A 15,243-nucleotide genomic window follows, 5' to 3' on the forward strand; every position below is an offset into this window, starting at 1 on the left:
GTTATTAAGGCAATGTCGTCATCCTCCTCCATTGTAGAACTATCATTGTCCGAATTATTTGTTTTTAGTGCTATAGTTCTCTCATTCTTCTTCTCTCCTGTATCACTTAGCCTTTGATTCACTCATTACTCATAAGAAATGAGTGACCCAAGCTAATTGTCAATGAATAAACATTTAAGTCTTTAGATTTAATAATTACGATTATCATAGCATCATAAGAACTAGGTAAACAATATAGAATCTTATTAACTTTTTCAGAGTTTGATAGTTCTCTACCTAGTCATTTTAGGATGTCAATACCTGGGTGAACCTAGTGTACATTTCATATACGTTCTTGCTAGGTTTCATGTGAAAGAGTTCATAGTCATGCAGTAGAATATTTAGCATAGACTGTTTAACTTCACTAGTTCCCTCATAAGTGTTACATAACTTATCCCAAATCTCCTTCCCCGTAGTGCATATAGAAACTCGCATATACTCTTCGAATTTTAAAGCATAAAAGAAACAATTCAAACATTTAGCATTTAATTGTGCAAATCCGCTATTCTCATAACTCCATTAAGTAAAAGGAATATCAATTTTGGCATAATTAACTATATGCGATGGAAGTGAATAGTCAGTTTGAATCATATGCCAAATTCTATAGTCAATGGATTATAAAGACATGCATATTTTCTAGAAATCAAAAGGAATATTTTCAAACATTAGTGGGTGGGTTATCGAATAACCCTCCATAGTGTTACGATTATCAAAATGAGCATTGATCATTTTGCAAGGCAGAGAAGCCCTTACAGACTCACTTTCACCAAAATTGATGCGGGGGAATGTTGGATGCTATGTTACCCTCCCAGTGATGGTAACGGACCTTGACTCATTTTTCTCCTACCCGAAGAGAACAAAGAATCTCAGCTACTTTTTCTCCCTCCTAGAGAAGGCAAAGTACCTCAGCTCATTTTTCTCCCTCCTAAAAAAAGTAGAGAATCTCGAGGACTTGATCTAGAAGCCTCTCTCCTAAGAGAGCCTTCAAGACTCACCAAGGCCATAGAAGGAGCAAGGGTATAGCTAGCCCAGAGCAACCGTGTGATCCCCTCACGCTCAACCTGACCTTCTCCTTCCTCTTAAATCCTAGATTTCTTAAAAGCTTCTCTCTCAAAGTACCTTTAGCAGTTACACAATCTTCTCCTTATTACAAAGAGAATCTCTAAACTTTGCTTAAGTATTGAGCTTCAAGAAACCCTAAAAATTCAAGTTAGTTGTCATTGTTCGTATAGTGCAATTTGAATTTGTACAGTACAATCAGTTTAATACTAGACCCGTCCAGTACGATGTAAAAAGTTGTTCAGACGAATTGTTCAACTTTTTGAACACATCGTATAGTATGATCTATTAGCTTTTCTCTCTTATTCTTACATAAAGATTACCGGGATGATTTGAAATTGTCTCTATAAGTCGTCCCATACTATTATCATCGTACAATACATTATTGATTTTAAGTAGGTCGTTAAATACAATATGAATATCATACAGTATGATTAGTTCAAAATTCATGATTTCATTTGGTACGGTCTTTGAGACGACCAATTTTCATCTCTGGATATCGTACAGTATGATCAATATTGTATATTACAATCTATTATCATTAATTAAATCATGATTTGATTAAATAATTACGGGGTTTAATTAAGTAAATTTAAAATATTCATACAGTACGAATCAGATGGTACGATTAGTTCAAAAATCAAATTTCAAATATCTTACCTAAATTATATGGTAGTTAGGGATTTCAAATCGTAACGAATCGTACAGTACGATTAGTTCACAAAAAACTAATTATTCAATTAGTTGTTAAGCTTATTCTTTCTATACGGATCATATAATATGATTCTAAGTCGTATAGTATGATTAGTACACAAATTTTAACTTTTAAAATTTATCTCACTCACTCTGTGTGTGTCACGGTCACCCAATTGTATACTCTTATATGGTCAGACTTAAGAAATAGAAAATAAAGAAAAATAAAATTACAGTCTTTGATTACTTGACATTCCTATTCTACCCGTTCTTGAGCTTTCAGTAGCCTTGAGCAGTGTATGTTTTAGCAGCAATGTTAGTGCTCATAGCCAGAAGAAATATATAAAATATTCAATGAGAAAAGTATTAATTCAATCAATAATATTTTTCATCATCCAATCATATATTCTCTGACAGTTGCATATGAATTAGTTAGTCACATATCATATAATGCAATGCATTCCAATCAATATGATAGAAAAAAAATATCAAGCATTTATAAAATCTATTGTATAGGAGTCTCAATACTAGTCTGAATAAAACCTTGACCATATCTAGGCTATGAATAATTCATCATCTTGTTTCTATGGCAACTACACTAAGGCATTACCCTATCATTCTATATCATCATCTTGCATGCCTTCTTCCCCAACAAATATATTGTGGGGTGTTTTGAGTAGGTGCTTTCATAATCTAACTAACCATTTTCTTACTACATCCACCTAATTATTTTTTGAATGGTGCAAGTTTATGTTTAGAAAGTGTTTGTTCAAACTACTTAGTCAATCTATCACGACCATCTGTGCAATCATATCAACAAGCATTAATACACCCTTAGGTGTGATTGACGTCGCTCATATATCTTATTCAGTCGAAATTTCTTTCCCCTTTAGCTCTATCTATTCCACCAGTATAATTCTTTTGCCTGATCAGTTAAATAAAGTCTTTAACATATAGTGCATATGCATATTCAATTATATATACAACATATATTTATGAATGCAACCAAATATAATGTGTACAACAGATGTTCATGTATGCAAGACACAACCTCATTTCTATAGTTCTAGTTATAGTTGTCAATTCTTCCAATAACTATTGCTCTAATACCACTTTGCAAGATCTAAATTTTGAAGAATTGCATCTTTTTATCTTCTAAACGCCATCAACTATTTACTAATTTTATTTTGTTAATATAGACAGTGAAAAATATAAATACATCCAATATTTACACATTAATCCACAGCCAAAAGAACATATATAATAGCTATAATATGCAACCAACAATAATCTATCACTATAGTCATATGATGACTACAAAAAGAAAGGAAAGACAATAGATGCAGAAAAAAAATTAAGCATGTAGCCCATATCAACTTCACTATGTTGGTTTCTTACCTTTACTTGAAAACATGTAAAAATCACATATGAGCAAAAGTCCAGCAAGTTACCAATATCTATAACTAAAATTAATGCACAAAGTAGAAATAATATACATGAAATCATAATCATATAAACAGTAGTCTCATCAATCAATTAATCAATATCATTAGTCAATCAATCGTCGTATATTATATATAACGTGTCATCTGTCAATTAACCATCTTATATTATATATTAGATATCATCAGCCTTATTAGTCATCAATCAATAGTCTCATTTATCATCTGTTATTGATCTTATCTATCATCGATCATATTTATCATGTACCATCTATCATATGTCTTATTTATTGTTTGTCTTATCAATTATGTCTTATCCATTTTCTATCTTATTTGTCATTTGTCTTATTTATCATCTGCCTTATTTTTAATTTGTCACCTATCATATATCTTATATGTTATCAGTCTTATATATCATCTATCATCGATCATATTCATTATTTGTCATTGGTCATATTGGTTTGTCATCAGTCTTATCATACTATCATTTGTTCTCCATCGATATTATCAATTATCAACCATTAGTCTTATCAGTAATCAATCATCAATTTTTACTCATCAATCATATATCACTCATCAATCTTCTCAATCATATGGGTAAAATCTCATCCATCTCATGTAGCACATCAATTCATTCATTTTACTTATTATTATACTCATTTCATGTCATGTATATCATAATAATTGGCATCATGTACACATCATATGCAACATTCATAAAATATGGATCTATCTGGTATGCTCATCAATATGCATATATTATGCTAAAATATATGTCATACCAAATAAATAGCAATCATTTTTATATTATGTATCTCATATCCAGATTTAATACATAAGCACCTAATCATTTTGTACTCAACATTCTACTTCTCATAAGATAAGCCAAACCACCAGATGAAAATTTAATATAAGCCAGTCAAAATGCTCAAAATAATAATATCTATCACATACAAAAAGTTACACTATGAAAGTGTTAACCTATATACAGAGAACAAAAAAAGGGAACAAAGAAGAAATCCCACGGATACACCTCATACCCGTCGGATCCACGAATACTGCCGAAAATCTCATCAAAATCCCTGTGCATTAGGTACCGATCAATGTTTAAAATTGCGTATTCGGGTATTGAGGCATTTTTCATTCGTGAGGCGAGGCGTAAGCCTCAAGGCATTTTGAGGCGTAAGCCTCAAAATCAAAAGATTACGTAAACATAAAATGATAAATTTTTTATATACTAATGAGTGAATAATATAAAACATAAAAAAATATAAGATATGAAGTGAAATCAAAATATCCCGATAATAAAACAACATGAAATATAGTTCAACTCAAAATTCTATATTTCCCAAATCCTAGTATTCTTTTTATTAACATATAATTCCAATTTCTAAAAATAAATAGCAATGACATATCACATAAAAACTCATAAGTCATCAGCATTGTCATCACTAAGGGGATCTTCATTTGAATCATCATTATGATGAACTGTTTTCTCCCCTTCCTCCTCTCCTATAGAGTCCAATGTCGGGCATTTACTTCAAGATTTATGTAAGTTTTAATATATATAGTGTGAGCGTAAGCCTCATGCCAGTGAGGCAAGGCGGGCCTCAACCAAGTTGAGGCGTAAGCCTCATAAAAAAAACTCAAGGCGTAAGCATCGAGGCATTTTTACTGGAACAGCGCAAAGGCGAGCCTCATATTGCGCAATTTTAAACCATGGTACCGATCACGTCAAAACTTTCACAAAACCCGTATCTCGCCTCGGTTGCGTCCCCATTTGAGTCGTTAAATACGATGAAGAATGAGGATCTCGGGTGGTTGCTCTTCTCCCGCAAACCTCCACGATCACAAGCTTCGTCCACTGCCGAGCCTCAACCATGACTCCAACACCTCCGACCTCTTCCTCTACTGAAATTAACTCTGACACCATGCGAACTCCTTCACACGATCCAACCTCCTCTCCTCTCCCCAAACCGAGAGCTCTCCCACTACTCACAGCCAAATCCCACCTCCTATGTCCCGTCATCTACAGGAGCTCAAGCCCTAGCCTTCCAATCCTTTTGGCCAAGAGAGAGAGAGAGAGAGAGAGAGAGAGAGAGAGAGAGTTCCCCCTACCTCCCCCATTGTTGTTTGACTTCGCACCATCCACAACATTCCTTTCTTGTCGGTTTGAAAGTCACGACATTTTGAGCGGTAGCAATGGTGGGAGCTCGCTGTGAAGGTAATTTGCTCCCTTATGCATGCTACTACGGCCAAATCCAATAAATCTGCCGAATTATAAGGATTTAGTAAATCGGAGATTTATTGTAAGAAGAGGAACAAAGGCTTAACTCTCTGTGAGACAAATCCGGCTCAAATCTTGCATTAATACTATTCTAACCTAAATCCCGTTCAAATCTACTCAAACCCTATCTAATTATAACTATGTATAATTAATTATAAGTTTTTTTATAATTATTTATTATTAAGTATAATTAATTATGATTAATTACTATTAATCATAATTAATTATTATTAATAATGTTTAATTATAATAATTTATTATTAATTATATATAATTATAAGTGATTAATTATCTATTATTAATTATATATACTTATAGTTAATTATAGCTAATTAATTAAATCTTATTATTAATTATGTTTAATTACTATTAATTTTGTTTAATTATAATTAGTTGTAATTAATTATTAAATTAATAATAATTAATTATCCTTAATTATGATTCAAATATAATCAATTATAATTAATAATAAATTTAAATGCCTCTTTCTTCTCACACCTCGATCCACGTGCCAACATCATCGCCAACCACCAAGGTATAACTTCCTAAACTTGGGAAAACCCGCCCTCGGCACTTACAACGGGGCGAATAATCACCCATGTGCGCTTTTCTTAGCACGGTGGGAGGAAGTTTGCTCCGGTGCTTATGACGAGGTGAGTAATCCCCCTAATGTCCTTTTTTGGTATTCGTGGCACGCCAAGGGACCACCCATGCATGCTTTTCTTAGCACGGTGGCAGGGAACTTGGTGCGATGCTTATAAAGAAGTGGGGCAATCCCTGTGCGTGGTTTTCTTAGCATAGTGGGGTAAAAATATAAGTACCTGTATGTGGGGAAAGAGCTGTCTTTTTCAAACATGAATATCAGCTTTTAAAGACCCATGCACGCCTTTATTGGCGTGGTGGGTGACAAAGACTACGGCCGCGATGTCTCACAACACCAACCGTGCACGTCTTTCTTTACGTGGCGGGTAGGTTGCCTCTTGATTTTTTTCCCTAAACAGGGGAGACGTTGGGAGGCTACCAAAATTTTGTCTGAAAAGGACAAGGACTTGGACAATTACAAAGAACTTTGTTTGGGCTTAATGGGCTATATGCAAACTTGAATGATTAAATAAAAGATTTGATTCAAATAAGACTTCATGAGCTGCAAAGGACTACACTCAAACTTGATTTGAGAATTAAATGAACTTGAACTTGCAAGCATTTTACTCAAATCTGAGTGAACTAAAAGGACCACAGGGGACATAGAACTTGAGCTTGATACTCGAACTCAAGCAAGGACTCGAATTGAACAAGAAGAAGCTCTAACTTGAAAGTGATATAAGGGACTTGAACAAACTATAAATGGCAATAACAAGGACTTTGAATCAAATGGCAATAGCTTAAATTTATAAATTGGGGAATAAGTTCCCATTAGCTTCTGTTGGAGCCCCGCTATGAATATTACATTATCTACAGAAAAATGCTAAAGAATCACAACAAATGCAAGCTCCTACTAGTCACTGTATGAAACTCATTGTACACATAGTACACTATCTGCAAGAAATATGAAAGAACTACAATAAATGCAAGCATCGACAAATCCAAATTCCTACGGAAGTCTTTCATGTATGCAAAGTGCCATATATGAGTAAATATATAAGATATCTAATTGTTGTCAATATCCACAATCAAAGTAGGAGATTCGTTAGTGCGCTACAATCCACCTGCAGAAAATAATAAGTAGTGTATGACAGTCTACATATACAAAGTAGCAAATAACTTAATTAAAAAACTGTTACAACACGCCACCGGATCTGTAACATCTATGCAAGAAGACAAGGTGTTTATAAATGTTTCAAAGTACTGTACATGCACCGTAGTTTGTATACACATAGGTACACAAGAGATAAAAGCAATCACCAAACCCGCATGGGCCCCGACGAGCATGTTGTAGGAATACACATGACGACTAGGGATGCTGCGTGGGTTAATATATTTGAACCCGATCATTCTAAGCAGGTAAATAAGAGTCGATAAGGTTCAACAAATAATTATAAAATACCTCCAAACACCCGCATGGGACCCGACGAGCGTGATGTAGGAATACACATGATGTCTAGGGATGCTATATGTGTCAATAAATTTGAACCCGATCCTCCTAAGCAAGTAAATAGGATTCGACAAGGTTCAACAAAACAACTAAAAAATACCCCAAAACATTTGCATGGGCCCAGTGAGCGTGTTATAAGTACATACGTGACGTCTAAGGATGTTGCGCGGGTTAATAAGTGAATTCGAGTTTGAACCCGATCCTTTTATACATATCAATAGGAGTTGGCAGGGTTCGAACCATTAAACAAATATAAGATTGTGGTGACCAGTATATTTGTTTTGATACATTCATATTAGGCCTTTAAGGCTTATAACAATGAAAATTCACTAGTAAAGGCACAAAGCCTATGACAAAACCTAATCCTTTGTCGATAACTCGACAGAATTAACAAGGTTCATCTATAAAATGTAAATATTTTCAAGTGGAAATGACCAAATTCACACCCCGATGATGGCCATGTTGAATGTCTATCTCAATCGGAGGGGTTCGCAAATACTTTCAAATGATTTTTCAAATACCCACGAAATTCAAAGCTCCCAAAAATCTAAAATTCCATAATTCCAAAAATCCAAAATAATTAAAATTGAAATAAATCTATAGATACTTAAAGCAATATCCATCCACCTTCCGCAATAGTTTGTCAAGGTGGACAAATTCAAATTTACTTAGCTCACATAGAGCTAATGCCTAGTTGAAAATATCACTATGATCCATTCTCAAACAATCTCCGGCTAATAAGGACGTGGTATGTGTCCTCTAACCGGTGGTTTTGTCGTCAAATGGTACCGCAGAATAAATGGTTATGACCTGGGGCCCTCTGAATTGAGTTGTTTTGCCGTCAAATGGCACCACAAGATACCGATTATGGTCAGAGCCAGTACGCTCCTTAGTGGCATCAAATCCTTGAGATATGAATCAATAGGATATGATCGATAGGGTACAAAGCCCTTTGTTAGCTAAGATGGATTCAAATTTGTCCCCTTAGGCAAATATCCAACCAAGATCTATAAGGTCCCCTTAGACGAAGCAACCCATAGCTGCCGATAAGGATATTTCTGTCAGGTTGGGTCGAATACCTCCTCTGACTAAGTAGACCAGGGACCATGATGACCCAAGACAATGGAACCATGGGATCTTGAACGGGTCCATCATCCATTCCCCCACCATCCTCTTTAAGTGCAAGGTGGTGAAATTTTTAATTTTAAATATCAAACTTTTCAAATCCCAAAATTCTTAAGCTCATGCTGCTACTATATGCCAGATAACACGCATCTCTACGTATCTGAACGACGACTAGCCTTAATCGAAAGTTCTCTCTTGTGATCGAGAGGATTAATTAACTATATGGGCTTGCATCTATAGGAAACCAGAACTCAGATCATAAAGTCCTCGCAAAACGAGGGTGAAATCTCAGGGTAGTGTCTTATCTATAAACCCATCTTCCTTCCCAAAATTTGCCCCGGAACTTAATCCATTAAAACTCCCTCGCTAAAGAAATAAAAAGCACAGTCGGGCGGAGGCCGGGGCCGAATTTTCGGAGCCCACAAAAAATTCACTAAAACAGAAGATATCTCATTTTCATCAATTTCGGGAGGGAGAAATGTACTAAACTCAAAATCATTCAATATAAATATAGAATAGAGGTCACTTATAATGATCAAAATAATTTTCGTAATATAAGCGATGGACGAAAAAGCCCTGGAAGACCTTATCCCTCTTCTCACTCACCTCTCGTCTATCCCTTCTATTCTCCTTCTCCCTTTTTTCCTTCCTTGACAAAGTAACAAAGTGAGGGGAAGATGACTTAAGTGGTGAGGGATATTTATAGTAAATTATTAAAAATATTATTCAATGTCCAACGTTGTGACACCATAAACCATAACATCACTACACTACATGTTCAATCTAGAGTTAATATAGAACTGAGGTTTCAACATCACAACAGTGCTTTCCCAACATCATTGTGCTCTCAAGCACAACGTCAGAGTGCTACAATGTAGATTTTTATATTTTCAAATAATTTCATTTTAAGTAATTTGAATTATTACAAAATAATTGTGAAATTTTATCATATTATTACATATTATTGATAGCATTAAGAGATCATTGAAGATAAATTATGATAATAAAGCAGCTGAGTTATATTCCAAGAAAAATAGGAACTCATCAAAATCAAAGCATATTGATATGCAATTTTTTGTTGTGAAGGAAAGAGTTAAGAGTTCTCAAGTTTTTATTAAACATATTAGTATAACTTTTATGATTGCAAATCCACTTACAAAAAGATTATCACCTAAGGTATTTCATGAGCATGTGTCTTATATGGGTGTAATTTGTTTTAATGATGTATTTGCATAGTGAAAACTTATTTATATTATTCAATTGTTGTAAATGTAGTTTCGGTTCAGACTAAAGTATTGTTATTATCTTATTTAATGAAAACTTTGAAGTAAAGTTAATTTTAATTACAATTTAACATAAATATTAAAACTGTAGTGATAGCACTTTTGAGTTATAATATTAGGCCAGCTAAAAATAAACATGTTATATGATCACATTACATTAAATTTTCGTATTATACATCCATACTTGATCTATTTAATTAATAATATTAATATAGTAACCATTAATTTGTTTTATTATGAAGAATTATAACAAAAGTCGCTTTGATTATATATTGATATGATTAATTGACCAAATTGCTTAGCGATGTTACTCCATTAGATTAACAACAATTGAGTTCTTACAATTATTTAATAATGTATAATTATCAGTATTGATACGTCATCATGAAATAATCTTGATCGGGCACGAATCTCGAGGCAAAAATCAAATTGGGAACTTCAAAAATTAAATCTGGGAGCACCTGAACTTCGATTTCAACGAGCTTATAGTCAAACTGAGCGTCTCGGAAATACGAACTCAACGACACCAAATTCGACTCAATCCGAGCCCAAATGAGCACAAATCAAGGACCCGAAGCGCTGCTGGAAGCTTCATATCACAATTTGAGTTACCAAACGGTCTCCGATTTTGACGAGCTTATACTCGAATCGAGCGGCTCGATGAGACGAATCCAACGAGCCCAAGATCACCAAATTCCGACTTCACGAAGGCCTTCAAATGTCCAACGAATGGTGCACGATCGTAGGATTCAATATCGGCCGTCCATTCAATCACTCCCTATTCGCCCCTGATCTCATGCCTATTTACGAGCTATGCCACTCCAGAAAATCTATAAATATAGCCCTCATTCTTCACAAGAGAGAACTCAAGCAAGAAGGGAAGAGAAAAAGAGAAGAGGAGAAGAGAAGGAAGAGAAGGAAGAAGCTCCTCCTCGACCACTGCCGGAGCCTCGCCGGACCACCACTTAAGGCCCTCGCCTTCGCCGGACCACCACTTGAGGCCCAAGTGGGAGATTGTTGGAAAATTTCTATATGTGAGTCCATATACACACACACATAAATTTTAGATAATGCATAGGTTGTTATCTAAAATTAAGCTAATTAAATTCGTGATCTACTTAAGTATTAATTATTATTTGTCGTGTATGACATCTCATTTAATTTTGTATAAAATTAAATATTATTTAAAGATCAAGTATTTTGTTTTATTATAATCATGAGTTAAAATACAATTAAATATAAAAAGTGTTGCGGTCCCTAGTTTAAGCGGTCGATTTCATTTTGCTCATTTCCCATCTTGAGCAAAAAGTATCTCTCTCTCTAGAATACAACTTCAAACATAAAAGATCAAATATCTCGATTATGCATTTCAATGGATTCAGTTACACTTCCGATAGTTTTTCTCAATGATTTAACATGAAATTCAAGGCGGTGATCATCTCAATTTATTCCAACATACCCTAGTCATTAGCCAAACTAAATTATTTCATAGAATTATTTTTAATAAATATATTGATACATTCAATAACAATAAATTTAGCTATCCAAAATAGAAAAAATAATAGATATAAATAAAGAAATGATGAAAAGATACTTAAAAAATGAAGAATATTCATGAGATTAAGCAATCAATTCTAAATCAAGAGGCGAAGGCGGCATTAAGAAAGAGAGTCTAAAGATGAAGTATCAGAAAACATTTTAGGGAAGAAGCATGTCAACGAGAAGCTACTAGTACTAAAAACTGTCAATTGGTTGGCCCTCACTTACCAGCTTAAATTTTTGTATTAAAAATAGATTTGACTACTTAGTATGTCAGTCTTAACTTTGATTCATTTTCCGTAACACTAACTTTATTTGCACATGAACAATCAACAACAGAAACTGCACCCATATTAGAAAATATGAACTGCGCATATTTCTTAAAATGCTTTTTTTTTTTGGTTTGCAGATTTATCCTACCTCAATCAGGAGTACAGGTTATGGAACAGCAAACTCAATTGGAAAAATTGGTGGGATTATTTCTCCCCTTGTGGCGGTTGGCTTGGTAGATGGTTGCCACAAAATAGCCGCTGTTCTTCTCTTTGAAGCTGTGATCTTTCTTACAGGGATGGCTGTAGTCTTTTTCCCGGTTGAAACCAGGGGCTGCAAGCTGAACGATTCTCTATAGAGCTCAACTAGAAGATCATGAATCCAAGTTACGGATTTTCTACTTCTCATTAAAACTAACCTCAGATTTGACTCTGGTTTGATTCAGTTTTAGGTAAAATTCAACTGTAATGTTGACTTCGTTGCAATACTGATTGATCAAAAAATGGATCACATGATCATAAAAGATCCACAATGAATCAGAAATTTGTGCAGTTTATTTTCCAGTAAGTTTGATTCATGGTAATAGATTTATATTGTATCAAAATAATCATCTAAAGCTAGCCAAATCTTTGTTCTTCATGTGTACTATTGTAATCATTATTTTACCTTGTATGAGTAAGGTAGAGATTTTCTATTCTATTTGAGCTCAAGTTCTGTTGAACACGAACGTTTTGAAGCCATTCTGAACATATTTTTCAACTGTAATTAGAAGACTGTTACTAGAATGCTATTTCATGAGCATAATTTTTATTTAAAAATCTGTAGCTGAATGGAACTTTGAGCGAATTCCTTATGGCTGAAAAAAATCCAATCTTGATCCGATTTAACTTATGTTCAAGATCTGCTCGAAGAATTTTCCCAAAAAAAAAAAGATCTGCTCGAAGTTGTTTGATATGATCTCAAGCTGAGCAACCTTGATCATAGCTGGCTCCATTGAATATCAATCTGATCTGAGCAGGCTTGGCTGATCATTTATTTTGATTGAGCCAGACATTGACTCAATTTTGACTAATTTTTAATCTTCATAGAAAATTCTTAGCCCATCCTGCAAACAATTAGTTATTATTAGTCGATAACTCCTAAGTTTATTTTTGAATCCAGTGCTCTTTATAGTCTTCATGGCCAAAATTATATCAATGATTGTTATCTATTTGTGATAATTTAGGATCTGTTTCGAACAGCTGCAGCATTTTATAAAGTTTGTAGTGATATATCATCAAAATATTATCTTGATTGGGACGAATCTCGAGGCAAAATCAAGTTAGAAACTTCCGAAATTAAAATTGGGACATCTGAACTCCGATTTCACCAAAACTTACAGTCGAACTAAATGTCTTAAAAATACAAATCCAACGACACAAAATTCAACTCAATCTGAGCCCAAATGGGTCCAAATCAAGGATCTGAAGCGTTGTTAGAAGGCTCAAACTACAATTTGGTCAAACTACAATTTGGTTTACCAAATGGTTTCCAATTGTGACATGCTTATAGTTTGAATCAAGTGGCTCGACGAGACGAGTCCAACGAGCCCAAGATCCTTAAATTCCAATATCACTAAAACATTCAAATGTCCAACAAACGATCCATTATAAGGGAATCAACATTGGTCGTCCATACAAACCACTACTAAAATACCCTTGATCTTTCTCCTACTTACATGTCATGTTACTCTAGAAAATCTATATATCGAGCCCTCATTTCTCATGAAAAAGGGATCCAAGAAAAAGGAAACAAGAGAGAGATTAGAGATCACTCTTGCCCTGTTGCTCCTCCTCGACCATTGCCCGGAGTTCTGCCGGACCATCGCCTAACGTCAGAGTTCCGCCAGATCACCACCTGACGCCAGAGTTTCGCTGGATCACCACCTGACGCTCGGAGTTCCGTCCGACCAGCACCTGACACCGGAGTTCCACCAGACCACCACCTGATGCCGGAGTTCTATCGGACCACCGCCTGACGTCGAAGTTCCACCAGATCACCGCTTGACGTGAAGTTCTGCTAGACCACCTCCTGACACCGGAGTTCCACATTACCACCACCTGATGCTAGGGTTCTGTTGGACCACCACCTTATGTCAGGGTTCCGCCGAACCACCACCTAACACCAGGGTTCAGCCGTACCACCACCAGATGCCAAGGTTCCGCCAAACCACGACCTGACACCGGAGTTCCGCCAGATCACCACCTCATGCCTGGAGTTCGCCAGACAACTATTTGATGCTGGAGTTCCGCCGAACCAACACCAGATGCTGGAAATCTGCCAGACTACCACCTAATGTCGGAGTTCTGCCAGACCACCAATTGTCGCCCGAACTTTTGCCGGACCACCACCTGATGCCTAACCACCGCTGGATGCTAGACTTCCACCATATCACTAATTGAAGGCAGACTTCCACGAAACCACCAAGTGACACCGGATTTTCATCCCCGTTTTTCACTATACTACAATCATACGTTTGACATTTGTAATTTGATCGCCCTCAATGACGAGTTAAGCCCACTATACTCAACTCAAATTCTAATTGAATCATTTTCAAGTACACTAAGCCCCGTGGTTTTTCCCCCTTCCAGTATTTTCAACGTAAAAATTCTTATGTTCTCTGTGTGTGAGTTGGATGTCCGTACAATGCTAAAACGTAGAACTATAAATCTATTGTCGCATATATTCTAGCATGCAACAGTTTAGTGCCGTCTGTGGGAAATCTAATCCAGCTATTCTAAGCACCCCTTCGATGGACAACAGATGTAGCAATCACATCTTGAGAGCCTCTCGCTCCAACTCACTCCAATCCAGAAATCATTCCATGAACCAGGGATGCTAAGCATAGACTTATTTCCACCCCGGGGACCAAAACCCTACCAGAGAAGGAGCCTCAGGACCATCCCTGGAAGATCACATATGGAAAATGAAGGAATCTTAGAATAAGATTGTTCGGCTCCTGCAAGAGTCTCGGTGACCGATATTAGCACCACAGGAAGAGATTCTTCTCCCTTGAGATCTACCACTAGCCGAAGATATTCATCCCGAACATTTTCATGTAGAGATTCCTCTCTCCCCCAGCCAAGGATGCATCCTCCGTCACATCAAGATAATAAACTTGCTCACATAGTAAGCTCTACCCATCCTTCGCACGCAGGTCGTCAACCTCATATTCCTTCAAACGTCTTTGAAGACTTAGCCTGACAGCACATTTCTAAGCTCCCTAGCTGTCACGACCCAACCCGACTGGAACGAATCCCATCGCGTTGAGTCGCGACGGATGAATCCAGGATCTAGTTTTGGAATTTGTTCTCAGACTTCTCTTCTAATCCACAGACATACAAAAAATACAGATCTACTATAAACATCCAAATA

The 15,243-nt window shown here is 35.8% G+C and overlaps 1 protein-coding gene across 3 annotated transcripts in view; it reads left to right on the forward strand.

Moving 5' to 3' along the window:
- Positions 1–12,594, forward strand: part of LOC110109844 (organic cation/carnitine transporter 7-like) — a 35,859-nt gene extending 23,265 nt beyond the window's left edge. For all 3 annotated transcript variants that reach the window (XM_028693549.1, XM_028693550.1, XM_020841043.2), the window contains one exon: positions 11,969–12,594. In XM_028693549.1, the coding sequence (XP_028549382.1) occupies positions 11,969–12,187 (219 nt within the window). In that variant the 3' untranslated portion in view covers positions 12,188–12,594. The remainder of the gene's footprint in view (positions 1–11,968) is intronic.
- Positions 12,595–15,243: the final 2,649 nt, after the last annotated feature.

The sequence above is a fragment of the Dendrobium catenatum genome, unplaced genomic scaffold, assembly GCF_001605985.2.
Source record: "Dendrobium catenatum unplaced genomic scaffold, ASM160598v2 fragScaff_scaffold_315, whole genome shotgun sequence".
Taxonomy (NCBI): domain Eukaryota; kingdom Viridiplantae; phylum Streptophyta; class Magnoliopsida; order Asparagales; family Orchidaceae; genus Dendrobium; species Dendrobium catenatum.